The 21,708-nt window shown below is 36.3% G+C and overlaps 2 protein-coding genes and 1 pseudogene across 2 annotated transcripts in view; 2 read left to right on the top strand and 1 right to left on the bottom strand.

Moving 5' to 3' along the window:
- The first annotated feature begins 2,055 nt into the window (after positions 1 to 2,055).
- On the top strand, positions 2,056 to 4,212 carry LOC133980793 (tripartite motif-containing protein 16-like). Its single transcript, XM_062419598.1, has one exon. It carries the CDS (start codon positions 2,056 to 2,058, stop codon positions 3,706 to 3,708), a length of 1,653 nt encoding a protein of 550 aa, XP_062275582.1. The 3' UTR covers positions 3,709 to 4,212.
- Positions 4,213 to 7,123: 2,911 nt separating this feature from the next.
- The window catches only part of timm50 (translocase of inner mitochondrial membrane 50 homolog (S. cerevisiae)), a gene marked incomplete in the record, with an annotated part of 38,771 nt that continues 24,186 nt past the window's right edge, over positions 7,124 to 21,708 (top strand). Inside the window, 3 exon segments of the mRNA XM_062418578.1 lie at positions 7,124 to 7,327; positions 9,731 to 9,893; positions 11,997 to 12,028. Of these exon segments, the coding sequence (XP_062274562.1) occupies positions 7,142 to 7,327; positions 9,731 to 9,893; positions 11,997 to 12,028 (381 nt within the window).
- LOC133979996 (tripartite motif-containing protein 16-like) lies at positions 19,412 to 21,530 on the bottom strand (annotated as a pseudogene).

The following is a 21,708-nucleotide window of genomic DNA, read 5'->3' as shown; positions in this document are numbered from 1 at the left end:
GTAGGAAATTAATCTGCAACTATTTTCATAATTTTAGTCTTTTTTAATAAATAAAAATAACATTTGTTGGTTGCAGTTTCTCAAATGTGATGATATGAATATTTTCTGTTATAATGAAATTAAACTGAATATCTTTGCAGTGTTGGTTAGATTAAGAAAAGACATCAAATTATAATTATATATATTTTTTACTATTTTCTGACATTTTATTGACAAAACAATGAATTGAGATTAATTAAATGATCATTAGATGCAGCTCCAGTTGTTTTCATCTGTAGAAAAATAGATTTAAATGTAAAACTGCAACTAACAATTACCTTCATTATTAATGTTCAACTTTCAGAAGATTAAAAGAAACCAGAAATATTCACATTTAAGAAGCTGAATCACAGAATTTAGACTCAATGATTCAGTGATTATCAGAATAGTTTGTGATGAATTTATTAGTTTGCAATTTATCAAATAATTGTTGCAGCTTTATTTAAATAAACATCAAAACACAACTTTTAAACACGTTACTGGTGACAGATTCTTATTAATTACATTTACAACAGTTTGTAGAATGTATGAAGTATTTTCAGTCAGTTAAATATCAGAATATATTTGTTACATTTACAGTCAGAAAAGTGTTTTGTTAAAATTGTTCATGTAAATGTTAAATATACATGTTTTATAAAGTTTATATAATGAAACATTCAGCTGTGGTTTCATTTCAATAAATGTTCAAATGATTCAATATTTCAGCAAAAATCAAAGATTAGAGAAAAAGATAAAAACTGAAAACACATTAGTGTATCAGAACTTAGTTTGTTCTTCTTTCCTCTCCCATTAATCATCTCACCACCCCTCACATTTATCTGCTGACCCTTTGGAGGGGCCCCACCCCTAGGTTGGGAACCACTGGACTAAACTAGCTAACTGTATATAAAGTAGTGTAAACTAGCTCCACCTCCAGCAGCTACAACAGTAACATGCTGCTCTAACACTGATGCTTCACTATTAATAATCTAATGATGTCATAATAATAATATATCAGTCAGAGGACCAAACCACTACTTTTACTGTAATACTGCATACTACATCACTATAATACTGCAGTACTTTTACTGTAATACTGCATACTACATCACTATAATACTGCAGTACTTTACTGTAATACTGCATACTACATCACTATAATACTGCAGTACTTTTACTGTAATACTGCATACTACATCACTCATAATACTGCAGTACTTTTACTGTAATACTGCATACTACATCACTCATGATACTGCAGTACTTTTACTGTAATACTGCATACTACATCACTATAATACTGCAGTACTTTTACTGTAATACTGCATACTACATGACTCATAATACTGCAGTACTTTACTGTAATACTGCATACTACATCACTATAATACTGCAGTACTTTTACTGTAATACTGCATACTACATCGCTCATAATACTGCAGTACTTTTACTGTAATACTGCATACTACATCACTATAATACTGCAGTACTTTTACTGTAATACTGCATACTACATCACTATAATACTGCAGTACTTTTACTGTAATACTGCATACTACATCACTCATAATACTGCAGTACTTTTACTGTAATACTGCATACTACATCGCTCATAATACTGCAGTACTTTTACTATAATACTGCATACTACATCACTCATAATACTGCAGTACTTTTACTGTAATACTGCATACTACATCACTCATAATACTGCAGTACTTTTACTTGTAATGGAGTATTTGTACATAGCAGTAAAGTTAAATGTTGAGCAGCTTTTAACTGAGACTTTACTGTAAATGAGGAAACACAGTTTGAATCCACAGTGCGGCTCCTCGTCCTGATAACCGTCCCTGTTCTTTAAACACAACAAGCTCCACTCTGGGATCAGATTTCATTGTTCTCTCCCTTCAGGTCTACAGGTTGTAGATGGGTGTAACCAACATGTGACGCAGCACAGAGCTGTCAGGCTGCATTCAGCAGGATCACATGATCAAATAGAAAGTGAAACTCAGTCAGTCGTTGCCTCTGAGAGCTGAAATGGCGCAGAGAGATCAGCTGGACCGAGAATCCTTCTCCTGTGTGATCTGTCTGGATCTACTGAAGGATCCGGTGACTATTCCCTGTGGACACAGCTACTGTATGAGCTGTATTAAAGGATTCTGGGATGGAGAGGATCAGAGGAAGATCTACAGCTGCCCTCAGTGCAGAGAGGCCTTCACACCGAGGCCTGTCCTGAAGAAAAACACCATGTTAGCAGCTTTAGTGGAGCAGCTGAAGAAGACTGGACTCCAAGCTGCTCCTGCTGATCACTGCTATGCTGGACCTGAAGATGTGGCCTGTGATGTCTGCACTGAGAGGAAGCTGAAAGCCTTCAAGTCCTGTCTGGTGTGTCTGGCCTCTTACTGTGAGAATCACCTCCAGCCTCACTATGAATCACCTACATTTAAAAAACACAAGCTGGTGGAGCCCTCCAAGAAGCTCCAGGAGAACATCTGCTCTCGTCATGATGAGGTGATGAAGATATTCTGCCGTACAGATAAGAAGAGTATCTGTTATCTGTGCACTATGGGGGATCATAAAGGCCACGACACAGTCCCAGCTGCAGCAGAAAGGACTGAGAGGCAGAGAGAGCTCGAGGTGAGTCGACTAAACATCCAGCAGAGAATCCAGGACAGAGAGAAAGATGTGAAGCTGCTTCAACAGGAGGTGGAGGCCGTCAGTCTCTCTGCTGATAAAGCAGTGGAGGACAGTGAGAAGATCTTCACTCAGCTGATCCGTCTCCTCCAGAAAAGAAGCTCTGATGTGAAGCAGCAGATCAGATCCCAGCAGCAAACTGAAGTGAGTCGAGTCAAAGAGCTTCAGGAGAAGCTGCAGCAGGAGATCACTGAGCTGAAGAGGAAAGACGCTGAACTGAAGCAGCTCTCACACACAGAGGATCACAACCAGTTTCTACACAACTACCCCTCAGTGTCACAACTCAGTGAACCTACAGACTCATCCAGCATCAATATCCGTCCTCTGAGACACTTTGAGGATGTGACAGCAGCTGTGTCAGAGCTCAGAGATAAACTACAGGACATCCTGAGGGACAAATGGACAAACATCTCACTGGCAGTGACTGAAGTGGACGTTTTACTGCCACAACCAGAACCCAAGACCAGAGCTGGGTTCTTGAAATATTCACGTGAAATCACTCTGGATCCAAACACAGTACACACAGAGCTGTTATTATCTGAGGGGAACAGAAAAGTAGAACGGACGGAACAACAACAGTCTTATTCTAGTCACACAGACAGATTCATTAATACGTGTCAGGTCCTGAGTAGAGAGAGTCTGACTGGACGTTGTTACTGGGAGGTGGAGAGGAGAGGAGCAGCAGTTTATGTAGCAGTCGCATACAAGAATATCAGCAGAGCAGATGAATCTCTATTTGGACGTAATGACAAATCTTGGGCTTTATATTGTGGCACTAACAGGTATGGATTTTGCTTCAACAACATTAAAACTACCGTCTCAGGTCCTGGTTCCTCCAGAGTCGGAGTGTACCTGGATCACAGAGCAGGTATTCTGTCCTTCTACAGCGTCTCTGAAACCATGACTCTCCTCCACAGAGTCCAGACCACATTCACTCAGCCTCTCTATGCTGGACTTTGGGTTGGAGACACAGCTGAGTTGTGTAAAGTGAAATAGACAGAAGTCATTTCAGACTTCATCTGTCAGATGTTGTAATTCTTCATGTTTTTGTCTCCATGTTTCTGAGCTGCTCAGAGATCAGCTGACATGCTAATAGTGATATTCAACACTTTGTTTACTTTATGTTTCATTGATATGTTCAGTTTCTTTAAATGTGACTTTTTCCTGTGTGTTTTTATCCATGGAGGCTCTCACTGCTCATCACCATGTTTTTAACTTCTCTTTGTTCTAAATGTTAGTTTCATGTTTGTATTGATGTATTTGTGTCTGTTGTTTCTTAAACAGAGAAAACAGCAGAACTTCCTTCATCACAGATATTTTGTTCTCATCACTTTGTAAATTCATAAAGAAATGTTCAATCAAACTGTAATGATCATGATAATAATCATTAATGATGTTCTTGTACATAGCTGACATTCTGGGTTAAACTAACTGACTGTGTGGATGAAGTCAATCTGAACATGAAATCATTGATCACACTTTACTGATTGGATGTGTGAACAATCTGAAGCTTCAATAATCAATAAACAGGATTTTTATCAACAGTGATCAAAGTGTTTTCTTCTTTTACTGTAATACTGCATACTACATCACTCATAATACTGCAGTACTTTTACTGTAATACTGCATACTACATCACTCATAATACTGCAGTACTTTTACTGTAATACTGCATACTACATCGTTCATAATACTGCAGTACTTTGACTGTAATACTGCATACTACATCACTATAATACTGCAGTACTTTTACTGTAATACTGCATACTACATCGTTCATAATACTGCAGTACTTTTACTGTAATACTGCATACTACATCACTCATAATACTGCAGTACTTTTACTGTAATACTGCATACTACATCACTATAATACTGCAGTACTTTTACTGTAATACTGCATACTACATCACTATAATACTGCAGTACTTTTACTGTAATACTGCATACTACATCACTATAATACTGCAGTACTTTTACTGTAATACTGCATACTACATCACTATAATACTGCAGTACTTTTACTGTAATACTGCATACTACATCACTCATAATACTGCAGTACTTTTACTGTAATACTGCATACTACATCACTATAATACTGCAGTACTTTTACTGTAATACTGCATACTACATCACTATAATACTGCAGTACTTTTACTGTAATACTGCATACTACATCACTATAATACTGCAGTACTTTAACTGTAATACTGCATACTACATCGCTCATAATACTGCAGTACTTTTACTATAATACTGCATACTACATCACTCATAATACTGCAGTACTTTTACTGTAATACTGCATACTACATCACTCATAATACTGCAGTACTTTTACTGTAATACTGCATACTACATCACTCATAATACTGCAGTACTTTTACTATAATACTGCATACTACATCACTCATAATACTGCAGTACTTTTACTGTAATACTGCATACTACATCACTCATAATACTGCAGTACTTTTACTGTAATACTGCATACTACATCACTCATAATACTGCAGTACTTTTACTGTAATACTGCATACTACATCACTAATAATACTGCAGTACTTTTACTGTAATACTGCATACTACATCACTCATAATACTGCAGTACTTTTACTATAATACTGCATACTACATCACTATAATACTGCAGTACTTTAACTGTAATACTGCATACTACATCGCTCATAATACTGCAGTACTTTTACTATAATACTGCATACTACATCACTCATAATACTGCAGTACTTTTACTGTAATACTGCATACTACATCACTCATAATACTGCAGTACTTTTACTGTAATACTGCATACTACATCACTAATAATACTGCAGTACTTTTACTGTAATACTGCATACTACATCACTAATAATACTGCAGTACTTTTACTGTAATACTGCATACTACATCGCTCATAATACTGCAGTACTTTTACTGTAATACTGCATACTACATCATTCATAATACTGCAGTACTTTTACTGTAATACTGCATACTACATCACTCACAGTACTGCAGTACTTTTACTGTAATACTGCATACTACATCACTCATAAAACTGCATTACTTTGACTGTAATACTGCATGTTCTGGTTGTTATATGTGTTTTAGTACCGTAGTGTTTCTGGATGCTCCACATGTCGTCCAGGTAGATGTTCCTCTGGCTGGTGTTGGTGGTGTTGAGATGCATCAGAGTCTGAGGGTCTGGAGAGTGTGACTGATCTCATGAGCTGCTACCTGCACCAGGTCATTCAGACACACACCTGCAGAGGTACAACATCCAGAGTCTATATAGCAGTGGTCTCCAACCCTGCTCCTGGAGAGCTACTGCCCTGCATGTTTTAGGTATCTCCTCACTCTAACACACCTGATTCTAATAATCAACTCGTTATCAAGCCCTTTGACGAGCCTCAGCTGCTTGATAACGAGTTAGAGTGAGGAGATACCTAAAACATGCAGGGCAGTAGCTCTCCAGGAGCAGGGTTGGAGACCACTGCTATAAAGACAGACTAAAACACTACAGCTCCCCCCAGAGGCTGTAAAGGTCATCACACAATACAACACTAAACCACTAAAGAGACACCTGGGCTGTTTTTATCTCTTTACCACTACTGGAGAAAAACAGTTTATCCTGAAGGTGGCGCCAGAGGAAAGGTCATGTTGTCATGTTGTTACCTGAATCCAAGGAGTTCATCTTCTTTAGTTCATGTCAAATGTAACTTTAGTGAACTTTGACTTGTGAATTTGTGTCTTTAACCAATAGAAAAACATCTGGATAGTGCTGACACACACACACACACACACACACACACACACACACACACACACACACACACACACACACACACACACACACACACATTGTACACTGTCAAATAAATGTAGTGGAGTAAAAAGTACAATATTTCCCTCTGAGATGTAGAAAGTAGCATCACATGGAAATACTACAGTAAAGTACAAGTACCTCAAACTGTACTACAGTAAAGTACAAGTACCTCAAACTCTACTACAGTAAAGTACAAGTACCTCAAACTTTTTGAGTAAATGTATTTTACTTTCTAGTTTATTCTATATATGTAATCAAAGTTTGAATTTATATTTTCTAAAACAATACAGAGTTTTTTATATTAATTGTTCCTGATGTTTGTTAAATACAGGTCACATAATTGCCCAAACTTTGGGACTTTTGCCATCAACCATCATGGCAGTTTTGAGTCGTAATCGAAGGTCAGACTAATTCTTGCCTCTGATTGGACAATACGCTCCACCACCCGCCTTCACCCCTCTCCACGTGGCCTCCCTCTACTCCGATTGGTCGTCGCACCTGCCACCCACACAAGCTCTAGCCAATCGCGCCCTTTTGTCCTTTCGCCCCGCGTCATACACGCTCGCCGGCAGCTAAAGCGCTCCTCTCTCTCCCAAGATGTCGGTGTTCCCCATGTGTGTGCGGGCCAGCCGGGGCCTCTGGAGGCTCCGCAGCGGGGCGGCCGCCGCCTCCTCCTCCCCGGCTACAGTGGACATCTTTCGGACACTCTCCACAGAGAAGCCGACAGTCGGACTCGCTCAGGCCATCCTCCAGGAGAAGCTCCAGCAGCAACAGCAGAGCCAGGTACGCTCGGTTTAAACACCTCACCGCGCCGGCGCCATAATAGAACGCTGTTATTACATTACGACACCGCTAACCCCGCCCACTGGAGCTACACCTGTTACACAAAACAAACTCACCTATAACTGACATTTCCAACCTGTTTTAAAACTAGCTTAACATCTTTAAATATTAAGCAGACACACAGAGCCATTTAACACCGCATTAACGGGTTATATTAGGTCAGCTATCCCGGTAACCTGTCACCTTTAAATACCGTAAAAATAACCGTTAAACCCGCCGCTGTCCGCTGAATGAATGAAGCTTAATGTGGCTAATGCTAGCTGGCTAATGTTAGCATGCTGTTATCAAACTCATTACACCTGAAGCTAAAAACGTCTATTAAAATGCTTTCTGACTGCTGTTAACTACGATATTTAGCTGGCTTCAGTGGTGTTTTATTAAAGCGTTGCTCCCTCTTCGTTTATTATATTAACTCCTCACATAATAACACTCTTTTTTACTAGCTGAATAATGTAAATAATAAGATAAAAGTGTGTAAAAAGCTTAGTTAACGTTAGATAAACAGCAGCTGGGAGATAAACGATGTCAAGGTTTGTTTTAGGTTTGAAGGTCAGAGCAGCTCTTCATCCTTACCCTCCTTTTAAACCTAATATCTCCTCCTCCTCTTCCTCCTCCCTCCTGTATGAATGACTTCAGACACACACACACACACACACACACACACACACACACACACAGACTCTGATACAGTTAATCCCACAATAAAAGGTGTAATTATTAAAGCAGGGTACCCACAAGTCCTGGAAAATGATTGACCGATTTCCCAGTTATGGAAAAAGTAAAATGTCCTGGTAAACCTTCTCTCTGCCTTTAGAGGAAATGCAAACTGTTTATAATGTTTGCGTTATGCATCGTCTCTTCTCACGCTGCCTTCAATGAGCAACATGAAGGCTCAGCTCTTCTCTGCTTCTGTATGTATATGCATGCTGGGTATTGTTAAGAACCACACGATTCGATTCAATATTGATTTAAATGCTTCGATATCGATTTAGTTATTAGTAGAAATACACAAATAATTCATTAGAGTACCGTACCTTTTTATTTTAATGCATTTCTGAGCAATAAAACATCTGAAAATAAAGCATTAGCACAATAATACTGATGACGGAGTACAAAAGTAAAACAAATATGACAGTACTGAATTAACACTGAAGTAAAGTGCATGTAAACTTTTCTCTTGGCAATTGTGATATAACTCACATAACATTTTAGCCAGGTGCTGAGGTGCTTCTCACTCTGCCGAGAACTCGCATGACCGCAGGGATTTTAAGCCAAATCGAGTATGTGGGCAAAGCAGCCAAACATGCAATAACTCAATGAGACTGACAGCAAGTAGCATGTTGGTGGCAACTGCCGGTACTTTCTCCGTTAATCCTCATTCATTTATTGCCTCTGTCAACAAGTTTGCTTCGGTTGCCGTGTTGTTGTTGTTGTTGTTGTTGTTTGGTCGAGTGCTGCCTCCGTCTTTACAACGCCAATCACACAAAGGTGTTGCTCACCGCGCCTCCACTGGCCAGGGGTTGAATCTATTCAGAGGATTTAATAAATTGATATTGAATTTGGGAAAAAAATATTGCAATGCACTGATGAATCAATATTTTGACCCCTAATGTATATGCATGCTCCCAGACTGAGATCCCACCACCATAGTGTCTTAAAACTCTGTGGGAAACACACGTGATCAGCTGCTTGTCATACTGTAGGAGGCGATAATGTCCTGGAAATGATTTTAACAAAAGAGATATGAACCCTGTATACTGTACATAAAATACGTGATTAATATTGTCCTTCTGATATAGTTTAACCCACAAAAAAGTGTAATTATTACGATTAACATCCTTAAAACATACAAGAGAAGTATCCAGACATGTTTGAAGATGTACCGTACACATAACACTTTATTAATATTGTCTGTCTGATATAGGGTTTTTAAGGGAGGTTCTGATCTGATACCATTGTTTAATGAATAAACTGTACACATCAGCACTGCTCCCAGTAAACCTCTCAAAGTATTCAACTGTGCAGTATGTGTATAATAATGTGTATGTGTGTGTGTGTTTATATGCATATATTTCACTTTAAATTGTGCAATAACAGTATCAACTGTTATTGTTTTTATTCCTTTTTTATTTGATTAATAAAACGTGTAAATAAAATATGTATAATAATATGTTTTAAGATGTTCTGTAAACAAAATACTTCAATAGTTAAATATATAAAACTAACCTTCATTTATAACATGTTTCAGGCTTTAGATAGACTCAACCTGAGCTCATCCTTTCTCTTTATTATTATTATTATTATTATTAATATTATTATTATTATTATTATGTGTGTTTTTAGGGTCAGCCTCCTCCTGAGTCGGGTGAAGGAGAGAAGGACGGAGGGGAGCATTCGAAGGAGAACAAGAAGCAGAGGGAGAACACGGCGTACGCTAAGAAGATGGTGCTGCGGCTGGCGGGGCTGATGGGAGTCGGCGGGGCGGTCAGCCTCATCTACGTGTTCGGTGAGTGTGATGATGTCACTCTGAGGTTTACAGGAAGTCTGAGAGTCTGACAAAATAAAACTGTGTGGCTGTGAGTATCAGAGCCTGCAGGAAGACTTCAGGTATACTGAGTTTTTTTAGCCCTTTTTTATGCTTGAATTACTAAATCAGAGTAGAGCTGGGTGATAAATCAATATTATATCCATATTGTGTCTTTTCCTGCTTTTAAAGGTCCTTAACAGACGGTTCTATTATCTGCCTTTATCCAAAGTATAAAAAGTGAATCAATGGAAATAAATATAGGTTAAAAAACAAACAAAACATGTTTTATTAGGACATTAACTTTCACTAAGATCATTATTTATATAACGCATTTCATACACAGCTGCAACTCAATGTGCTTTACATTAAAACTAATTATTAAACAGTAAAAATGGGAAAAATTAGAGCAAAAAAAAGAAAGAAAACCCAATTAAAATAAAAAATAAAGCACAAAAAATAAAAATAGATTAAAAAGACAAAAGAAAATTAAAATAAAATAAGAGATAGTTTAATAAAAACTAGACTAAAACTAGGTTTAAAAAATAGATTAAAAAACTAAATAAAATAAATATAATGATAAATTTACACAAAATAAAATAGAATAAAAATTTAAAACATCAAAACAAATAAAATAAAATAGAATAAAAATTTAAAACATCAAAACAAATAAAATAAAAATAGAATAAAAGTTTAAAACATCAAAACAAATAAAATAAAAATAGAATAAAATTTTAAAACATCAAAACAAATAAAATAAAAATAGAATAACATTTTAAAACATCAAAACAAATAAAATAAAAACAATAAAAACCTATGAATGAACAGATTTAAAACATTTTTAAGTCTGGTCTCAGGGGCAAGGCGGTGCTGCGCTGTGATTGGCTCATCGCCTCCAGGTGGGCGGAGCTAGCAGCTGTCAGTCAGAGGCCGGCTGACTGAGGGGCGATGAAGAGGAGGCGCCCTTCATCAGTTTGTGTCCCCATGTGTGATCAGTGGAGTTCAGAAAGCAGCAGGAGGCTCTTCTGTGTTTAATTTAATGTTATTTAATTTAATTTAATTTAAATTAAAGGAAAACAAACAGATTTAATTTAAAATGATGAAAACCACCTTTACTCAGACAGAAGACGGATGTATTTTTTTTTTCTTTTGCATTTTTATATTTTTCTTGCTGGAATAATTCTGCCGTCCGTCTCTGGATTATTATCGGGAATATTTTACACTCTTGACAATTTATTTTTTGGGATTAAATGTGTTCAGCTGTGTGGATTAATGTTGGAGAATCAGGATTATAAACTGCTGCTGCTGCTGCTCTGGGAATATTTCAGTTTTTACATCTTTTTTTTGTGTTTTTTTTCTTCCTCTCAGCTGATAGGTTTGTGATTTTAATATTTGGAGATGATAACGCTGAAAAGTTTAGAAATGTTATCTCGCTTTTATTTTAGTGTCTTAAACTTTTGTAATAATTGTGAAAGTGAAATGACTCCATACTGTTTGTGTCTTAAAATAGAAAATAAGCTTTGAATAACTCAACATGACAGTTTTTTAATGTTTTAAAGTCTTATTTTGGCCAAAACATGAAGATTTTTCAGTTTTTAATGATTTTAAAGCAACAAAATCCTCACAAAAATATACAAATATAGAATAAAAAAGCAGAAAAAACTTTACTTTAATAGATGTAAAAGTGTTATATTCTGAACTCAAGCAGCCAATCAAGAGCTTTGTCTTCATAATAATAATAAATGACTAATATTAGGAAGTGTTTTTAATTAAAAGAGGTTATCTATACTTGAGAATAAGTCAATAAGATTAAACATTTCTATTTTATTAGTTTTATTTAACATTTCAGCTGCATTTAATTTCTCTGTTATCAAAAAATTAGTTAAAAAAATAAGATGAAATATTCCTTTATTAGTCCCAAAGTGGAGAAATGTACATTATTACATTACATAATCATCTTTTAAGGGTATAAAATAAATAAATTAACTGCTCTATGAACAAATGTTATAGTTTAAATTTGACTTGTGTTGAAAAAAAGTGAAAAAATTGCTGATTTTCTTCTTTTTTTTCTTCTCTTTTTTTTAGGCACCAACTCAGTAGACGAGCAAGGAAACCAGGTATGTTTCATCACCTCTCTCTCCTCCCTTCATGTTACCTGTCAGCTGTAATTTAAACACATTTACTCCCATTCAGTCTTTTAATGTGGGACGTTCACGTGTGTCTCTGGCGTCCGTCGGCACACTTCATCACGCCGTCGTTCCTTTTTGTTGTTGTTGTTGTTGTTGTTTTGATGTGCGGCGGCGTTTATTCCCTCACCTCTCCGCTCAGAGACAGGAGGTCCTCTTCCTGTTGTAGAGGACGGAGGGACGCTGTTAAACGGCACACTTCACAGCTCGTAGACGAAGCAGAGGCAGCCGAGAGCAGAGGTGTGGCTGTGGGAAAGGGGAAGAGGAAAAAAAGAAAGGGGGGGGGGGGGGAAGCACACTTATCTCACCTTTTTATCGTCGTCACGCTTTAAATAAAACGGCCAGCGACTGGACGGCACACTCGACAGGTAGCTGAGACATGATGGTCGTCTCACAGCGACATCAAAGAGACCCAATTATCCCCCAAAATCACCCCCAGTCCTGTGGGAAAAGGAGCAGGAGCATTTAAACTCTTCTTCTACTTTTTAGATGCACTTTTATTCAAGATACTACGGTAATATGACTCATATATCCATAACTGGGGCTTCTTGCCTTTAATTTAATATTATAGTCTCATCCTTTAGTGGTAATAATACAGTAGTTATGTTATTAATTAGCACATGTTTATGTCTCTTATATCAAAAGATGATTAGTGTATTTTAAATAGTCTGTGAGTTACTTTTAGATGCACTTTTATTCAAGATACTACGGTAATATGACTTCTTTTCCATCATTATAACGGCAATTATAACTGTGACTGCTTGCCTTAAATGTAATATTATAGTCTCATCCTTTAGTAGTAATAATACAGTAGTTATGTTATTAATTAGTGCACATGTTTATGTCTCTTATATCAAAAGATGATTAGTGTATTTTAAATAGTCTGAGAGTAAAAAGAAAAATGTAAAAAAGTCACAATTTTAAAGGAGCAGGAAGTTTCTATTTAAAACAAAAACAGATTTTAAGGTTTGAAAGTTACTTTTTTTTATTCTGTCTAAAGTTGAGATGATTTTTATTATTGGACACCACAGCAGTAATCGGATTACTTTTAGATGCGCCTTTATTCAAGATACTACGGTAATATGACTCATATATCCATAACTGGGGCTTCTTGCCTTTAGTTTAATATTAAAGTCTCATCCTTTAGTATTACTAATATAGTAGTTATGTTATTAATTAGTGCATGTTTATGTCTCTTATATCAAAAGATGATTAGTGTATTTTAAGTCGTCTGTGAGTTAAGAAGGAAAATGTAAAAAATGGCACAATTTTAAAGGAGCAGCATCATTTCAACTTTTTAATAAAAACAAACTGATTTTGAGGTTTGAAAGTTTGTTGTTTATTTGCTTTTATTCAAGATGCTTCATTAATAAGACTTATTATAACTTTGACTGTTTGCATTAAATGTAATATTATAGTCTTGTCCTTTTAATAATACAAATATATTAAGTATTATAATAAGTGTACGTGTATAAAATGTTTAAACCTCACCTTCTACTTAAAGGAGCAGTCTGTGAGCCAAATGTTAATCGAGCTGCTGTTGTAGCTCACGAGGAAGAGACCAGATTTATTTACTATACTTTATATATTTACTATATTTTAGAAATCTTCAATGATGAAATATATGACGGGAATTTTTTTTAAATGTAAAAACGATGCAGGTTAATTTTGAAATGTTTTAACTAATCGTCTTGTAATGAATCTCACTTCAGTTCTGAGTATTAATTATGATAATATGCAGCACTGTGAAAGCCCCCCCTCCTTATAGAAAGATAGAAATAACAACTATAAATACCAAAAATGAAGTACAAAGAATAGAAACAATTGTAATATATACATATAAATGCAATATAGAATCACAAATTAAAACATATTGCTAATAAAATAACAGAAATAAAAGTAAATAACACAAGTATTATATCACACAAATACACAACAGCCTTATATATAGTGGTTTATTTATATTTAATGTGACTGATTTAACTTTTGGCCTCTTTAGGCTTCCGTAGCTGCTCCTCCTTCAGCCTGTCAGTGTACAGACCTGAGTCCATATCATTATTAAACTTATTTAAACCCTGATATTTAAATAACTGAACTAATGTAAAAGTCGTTCCCGTACATGGAGGACTGCTCCCAGCTCTCAGACAGGATGTGTGGTCGGAGGTGTCGCTGTGGGAAGACTGGGACACTTCAAAGGGCCGAAGGGAGCACACTTCTCTCACATTAGGATCCTTTTGTTAACGTCTCAGCACAGCTTCCTGCTAACTGGCCTTTGTCATGTGGCACTTTGAAGCTGTCGCTGTGGGAAAGAAGAAGAGTCGGGAATTATATTTTACATTTCTTTACTTTACTTCCTTCAGCTAAAAAACAGCAGAATGACCTTTTAAACTGTGTCTCTCCTGGCAGGATGAACCAGAGCTCATTATGTATAGGTGTTTGAATAAAAAGGAAATGATGAACAAAGTACTAACAACATTTCTCCCAAATTCCAAATAAAAATATTTATTAATTTAATCATTTATTTGCAGAAAATGAGAAATGGTCAAAATAACGAAAAAGGAGCAGTCCTTTCAGACCTCCAAATAGCACAAAGAAAACAAGTTCATATTCATTAAGAAACAACAATACTGTGTTAATTATTTAGGAAGCGTTCAGAAATCAGTCTTTGGTGGAATAACCCTGATTTTTAATCATCCTTACCCTAACCCTCTTGGCATGCTCTCCACCAGTCTGTCACACTGGTTTTGGGTGACCTTATGCCACTACTGGTGCAAAAATTCAAGCAGTTCAGCTTTGTTTGATGGCTTGTGACCATCCATCTTCCTCTTGATTACATTCCAGAGGTTTTTAACGGGGTTCAGGTCTGGAGATTGGGCTGGCCATGGGTCAGGGTCTCGATCTGGCGGTCCTCCATCCACATCTTGACTGACCTAGCTGTGTGGCATGGAGCATTGTCCTGCTTGGGGAACATAGCCAGAGCAGAAGGAAGCACGTTTTCTTCCAGGATAACCTTGTAGGTGGCTTGAGTCATGCGTCCTTCGCAAAGACTAATCTGCCCGATTCCAGCCTTGCTGAAGCATCACCAGATCATCACCGATCCTCCACCAAATTTCACAGTGGGTGCAAGACAGTGTGGCTTGTACGCCTCTCCAGGTCTCCGCCTAACCGTTAGACGACCAGGTGTTGGGCAAAGCTGCAGAGAAGATGACTTTACTCCAGTCCTCTATGGTCCAATCCTTATGGTCTTTTGCAAACTTAAGTCTTGCTCTTCTTTGATTCTCATTGATGAAAACTTTTTTTTTGTGGCATGGTCAATAGTTTTTTTTTGTATTCCAATTACTTTTGAGCTATTTCTAGCACTTTTTTTGCCATCCAGCTGGTCCTATTGCAAGAGGATAGTGATAACCCCAGCAGTGTTTTATTATACTTTTCCTCGTTAAATAAGATTTAGTTCAGATGAATCAGAACCTCATTAAGTAGAATAAGGTGTGCTTGTGTCTTAATTTTTTAAAGCTGTATATATATATAATGATACTCTTTTAATCTTATTTGTATTATCTGTCAGTTTAGATTATGTGAAGCACTTTATAACCTCAGTTTGTAAAGGTGCTACGCAAATATTAATATGGAAATACAGTTTATACGTAATACAGTTTATACGTAAATATTAATACGTAATATAGTTTATACGTAATATAGTTTATACGTAATACAGTTTATACGTAATATAGTTTATATGTAATATAGATTATACGTAATACAGTTTATACGTAATATAGTTTATACGTAATACAGTTTATACGTAATATAGTTTATACGTAATACAGTTTATACGTAATACAGTTTATACGTAATACAGTTTATACGTAATATAGTTTATACGTAATACAGTTTATACGTAATACAGTTTATACGTAAATACAGTTTATACGTAATATAGTTTATACGTAATAGTTTATACGTAAATACAGTTTATACGTAATATAATTTATACGTAAATATAGTTTATACGTAATATAGTTTATACGTAAATACAGTTTATACGTAATATAATTTATACGTAAATATAGTTTATACGTAATATAGTTTATACGTAAATACAGTTTATACGTAATATAGTTTATACGTAATATAATTTATACGTAAATATAGTTTATACGTATTATAGTTTATACGTAATACAGTTTATACGTAAATACAGTTTATACGTAATATAATTTATACGTAAATATAGTTTATACGTAATACAGTTTATACGTAATATAGTTTATACGTAATATAGTTTATACGTAAATACAGTTTATACGTAATATAGTTTATACGTAATATAGTTTATACGTAATATAGTTTATACGTAATACAGTTTATACGTAATATAGTTTATACGTAATATAGTTTATACGTAATACAGTTTATACGTTAATACAGTTTATACGTAATACAGTTTATACGTAATATAGTTTATACGTTAATACAGTTTATACGTAATACAGTTTATACGTAATATAGTTTATACGTAATATAGTTTATACGTAATATAGTTTATACGTAATATAGTTTATACGGAATATAGTTTATACGTTAATACAGTTTATACGTAATACAGTTTATACGTAATACAGTTTATACGTAATATAGTTTATACGTAATATAGTTTATACGTAATATAGTTTATACGTAATACAGTTTATACGTAATACAGTTTATACGTAATATAGTTTATACGTAATACAGTTTATACGGAAATATTAATACGTAATATAGTTTATACGTAATACAGTTTATACGTAATACAGTTTATACGGAAATATAGTTTATACGGAAATACACTTTATACGTAATACAGTTTATACGTAATATAGTTTATACGTAATATAGTTTATACGTAATACAGTTTATACGTAATATAGTTTATACGTAATACAGTTTATACGTAATATAGTTTATACGTAATACAGTTTATACGTAATATAGTTTATACGTAATACAGTTTATACGTAATATAGTTTATACGTAAATACAGTTTATACGTAATATAGTTTATACGTAAATACAGTTTATACGTAATATAGTTTATACGTAATACAGTTTATACGTAATATAGTATATACGTAAATACAGTTTATACGTAATATAGTTTATACGGAATATAGTTTATACGTTAATACAGTTTATACGTAATATTGTTTATACGTTAATACAGTTTATACGTAATATAGTTTATACGGAATATAGTTTATACGTTAATACAGTTTATACGTAATATAGTTTATACGTTAATACATTTTATACGTAATATAGTTTATACGTTAATAGTTTATACGTAATACAGTTTATACGTAATACAGTTTATACGTAATATAGTTTATACGTAATACAGTTTATACGTAATATAGATTATACGTAATACAGTTTATACGTAATACAGTTTATACGTTAATACAGTTTATACGTAATATAGATTATACGTAATACAGTTTATACGTAATATAGTTTATACGTAATACAGTTTATACGTAATATAGTTTATACGTAATATAGTTTATACGTAAATACGGTTTATACGTTAATACAGTTTATACGTAAATACAGTTTATACATAATATAGTTTATACGTAATACAGTTTATACGTAATTTAGTTTATACGTAATAAGTTTATACGTAATATAGTTTATACGTAATAAGTTTATACGTAAATACAGTTTATACGTAATATAGTTTATACGTAATGCCAATAGTATCGGATCTGAGCAGCGCCATCTTGAAAATTTCAGGTGCATGCTGGGTAAAATAAAAACATGGATTCTACTTATATGGGCATCAGGAGGAGCATGAGGCGCCCTCCTGAACCTGTGAACCAATCAACCTGTCAATCACCACGTAGATACGCCCTAATGCATACCCTGCTTTATCGTCACATATAAAATCAGGGAGGCCAAAATGTCCCAAATGAACATCATACTGCATTGAAGAAGGCTTTAAACTAGCGATTGAGACCATAAACACATTTTGAAAACGTTTACTGAGGTTAGAAATCAAGTGAGAAGTTGGTGAATTCTCCATTGACTTGTATAGAGACGGAAGTCCTTTTGACAACAAAACGGTCGCCCCCTGGTGGCCTTTTGGTAGAATGCAGTTTTAGGTTACTTCAGCGTTGGCCTCATTACAGAGGACCGGAACTCCCCGCCTTTTTTTAAAAAAATTTTTTTTTTAAAGATTTTCTCTGGCATAGACGCCTTTATTTGAAAGTAGAGAGACAGGAAATTACGGGAGAGAGAGGTGGGTGTGACATGCAGAAAGGTCCGCCGGCCGGGACTCGAACCGGGGTCCGCTGCGTACATGGCATGCGCTCTAAACCACTCGACCACCTGCACGCCCTCCCCGCCTGGTTTATACGTAATATTGTTTATATGGAAATATTTGCATGGGAATACAGCTCATATGCGTGTGATCAGTTGAAGCCGATATAATGAACTTCTCTGTGTCTGATGAGGTGTTGATGTGGGAAACTCGGAGCATCTTTTGTCTCCGCTCTGTTCACTTCCTGACGGCTTCCTTTCAAAGGACACACTTATCTCACCTGGACTTCCTGTCAGCATCGTCCAGCTCCCATCAGACGACACACTTCACATGTCGGCGTGACGTCCGTCTTGTGCCGATCGTTAAATACCTTCAAATAAAAAGCAACGCACACTTATCTCACCTGCTCGAAGTCTGAGAACATTTGCTTAAACAGGACAGCAGCGTCTGTAAGTTACTTCAAAGAAACACACTTAGTGTCAGGAGTGTGTGTGTGTGGTCTCTGGCTTGTAATAGTTAAAGTATTACAGTAAAAGTACTGCAGTATTATGAGTGATGGAGTATGCAGTATTACAGTAAAAGTACTGCAGTATTATGAGCGATGTAGTATGCAGTATTACAGTAAAAGTACTGCAGTATTATGAGTGATGTAGTATGCAGTATTACAGTAAAAGTACTGCAGTATTATGAGCGATGTAGTATGCAGTATTACAGTTAAAGTACTGCAGTATTATGAGTGATGTAGTATGCAGTATTACAGTAAAAGTACTGCAGTACTATGAGTGATGTAGTATGCAGTATTACAGTAAAAGTACTGCAGTATTATGAGTGATGTAGTATGCAGTATTACAGTAAAAGTACTGCAGTATTATGAGTGATGTAGTATGCAGTATTACAGTAAAAGAAGAAAACACTTTGATCACTGTTGATAAAAATCCTGTTTATTGATTATTGAAGCTTCAGATTGTTCACACATCCAATCAGTAAAGTGTGATCAATGATTTCATGTTCAGATTGACTTCATCCACACAGTCAGTTAGTTTAACCCAGAATGTCAGCTATGTACAAGAACATCATTAATGATTATTATCATGATCATTACAGTTTGATGGAACATTTCTTTATGAATTTACAAAGTGATGAGAACAAAATATCTGTGATGAAGGAAGTTCTGCTGTTTTCTCTGTTTAAGAAACAACAGACACAAATACATCAATACAAACATGAAACTAACATTTAGAACAAAGAGAAGTTAAAAACATGGTGATGAGCAGTGAGAGCCTCCATGGATAAAAACACACAGGAAAAAGTCACATTTAAAGAAACTGAACATATCAATGAAACATAAAGTAAACAAAGTGTTGAATATCACTATTAGCATGTCAGCTGATCTCTGAGCAGCTCAGAAACATGGAGACAAAAACATGAAGAATTACAACATCTGACACATGAAGTCTGAAATGACTTCTGTCTATTTCATTTCACACAACTCAGCTGTGGAATAAACATAACAAACACAAAGTCCAGCATAGAGAGGCTGAGTGAATGTGGTCTGGACTCTGTGGAGGAGAGTCATGGTTTCAGAGACGCTGTAGAAGGACAGAATACCTGCTCTGTGATCCAGGTACACTCCGACTGTGGAGGAATCAGGACCTGAGACGGGAGTTTTAATGTTGTTGAAGCAAAAGCCATAACTGTTAGTGCCACAATATAAAGACCAAGATTTGTCATTACGTCCAAATATAGATTCATCTCCTGCTCTGCTGATATTCTTGTATGCGACTGCTACAAAAACTCCTAACCCTCTCCACTCCACCTCCCAGTAACAACGTCCAGTCAGACTCTCTCTACTCAGGACCTGAGAATATTTAGTGAATCTGTCTGTGTGACTAGAATAAGACTGTTGACTTGTCTGTTCTACTTTTCTGTTCCCCTCAGATAATAACAGCTCTGTGTGTGCTGTGTTTGGATCCAGAGTGATTTCACATGAATATTTTAAGAACCCAGCTCTGGTCTTGGGTTCTGGTTGTGGCAGTAAAACGTCCACTTCAGTCACTGCCAGTGAGATGTTTGTCCATTTGTCCCTCAGGATGTCCTGTAGTTTATCTCTGAGCTCTGACACAGCTGCTGTCACATCCTCAAAGTATCTCAGAGGACGGATATTGATGCTGGATGAGTCTGTAGGTTCACTGAGTTGTGACACTGAGGGGTAGTTGTGTAGAAACTGGTTGTGATCCTCTGTGTGTGAGAGCTGCTTCAGTTCAGCGTCTTTCTTCTTCAGCTCAGTGATCTCCTGCTGCAGCTTCTCCTGAAGCTCTTTGACTCGACTCACTTCAGTTTCCTGCTGGGATCTGATCTGCTGCTTCACATCAGAGCTTCTTTTCTGGAGGAGACGGATCAGCTGAGTGAAGATCTTCTCACTGTCCTCCACTGCTTTATCAGCAGAGAGACTGACGGCCTCCACCTCCTGTTGAAGCAGCTTCACATCTTTCTCTCTGTCCTGGATTTTCTGCTGGATCTTTAGTCGACTCACCCCGAGCTCTCTCTGCCTCTCAGTCCTTTCTGCTGCAGCTGGGACTGTGTCGTGGTATTTATGATCCTCCATAGTGCACAGATAACAGATACTCTTCTTATCTGTACGGCAGAATATCTTCATCACCTCATCATGACGAGAGCAGATGTTCTCCTGGAGCTTCTTGGAGGGCTCCACCAGCTTGTGTTTTTTAAATGGAGGTGATTCATAGTGAGGTTTGAGGTGATTCTCACAGTAAGAGGCCAGACACACCAGACAGGACTTGGAGGATTTCCTCTTCCTCCCAGTGCAGACATCACAGGCCACATCTCAGGTCCAGCATAGCAGTGATCAGCAGGAGCAGCTTGGAGTCCAGTCTTCTTCAGCTGCTCCACTAAAGCTGCTAACATGGTGTTTTTCTTCAGGACAGGCCTTGATGTGAAGGCCTCTCTGCACTGAGGGCAGCTGTAGATCTTCCTCTGATCCTCTCCATCCCAGAATCCTTTAATACAGCTCATACAGTAGTTGTCTCCACAGGGAATAGTCACCGGATCCTTCAGTAGATCCAGACATATCGAACAGGAGAAGGATTCTCGTTCCAGCTGATCTTTCTGCGCCATTTCAGCTCTCAGAGGCAACGACTGACTGAGCTTCATTTCCTGATAAATGAAACAGGTTTGAACTGATCTGATCATGTGATTCAGTCATAAATGCTGCCTGACAGCTCTGTGCTGCGTCACATGTTGGTTACACCCATCTACAACCTGTAGACCTGAAGGGAGAGAACAATGAAATCTG

This window comes from Scomber scombrus, chromosome 5 (assembly GCF_963691925.1).
Source record: "Scomber scombrus chromosome 5, fScoSco1.1, whole genome shotgun sequence".
Lineage (NCBI taxonomy): Eukaryota > Metazoa > Chordata > Actinopteri > Scombriformes > Scombridae > Scomber > Scomber scombrus.
The sequence above is the reverse complement of the archived record's forward strand: the minus strand, read 5'-3'. Positions and strand labels throughout refer to the sequence as shown.

What these genes read in the sequence shown, in the direction of transcription:
- LOC133980793 (XM_062419598.1), top strand. Translation starts at nt 2,056, where the DNA reads ATGGCGCAGAGAGATCAGCTGGACCGAGAATCCTTCTCCTGTGTGATC.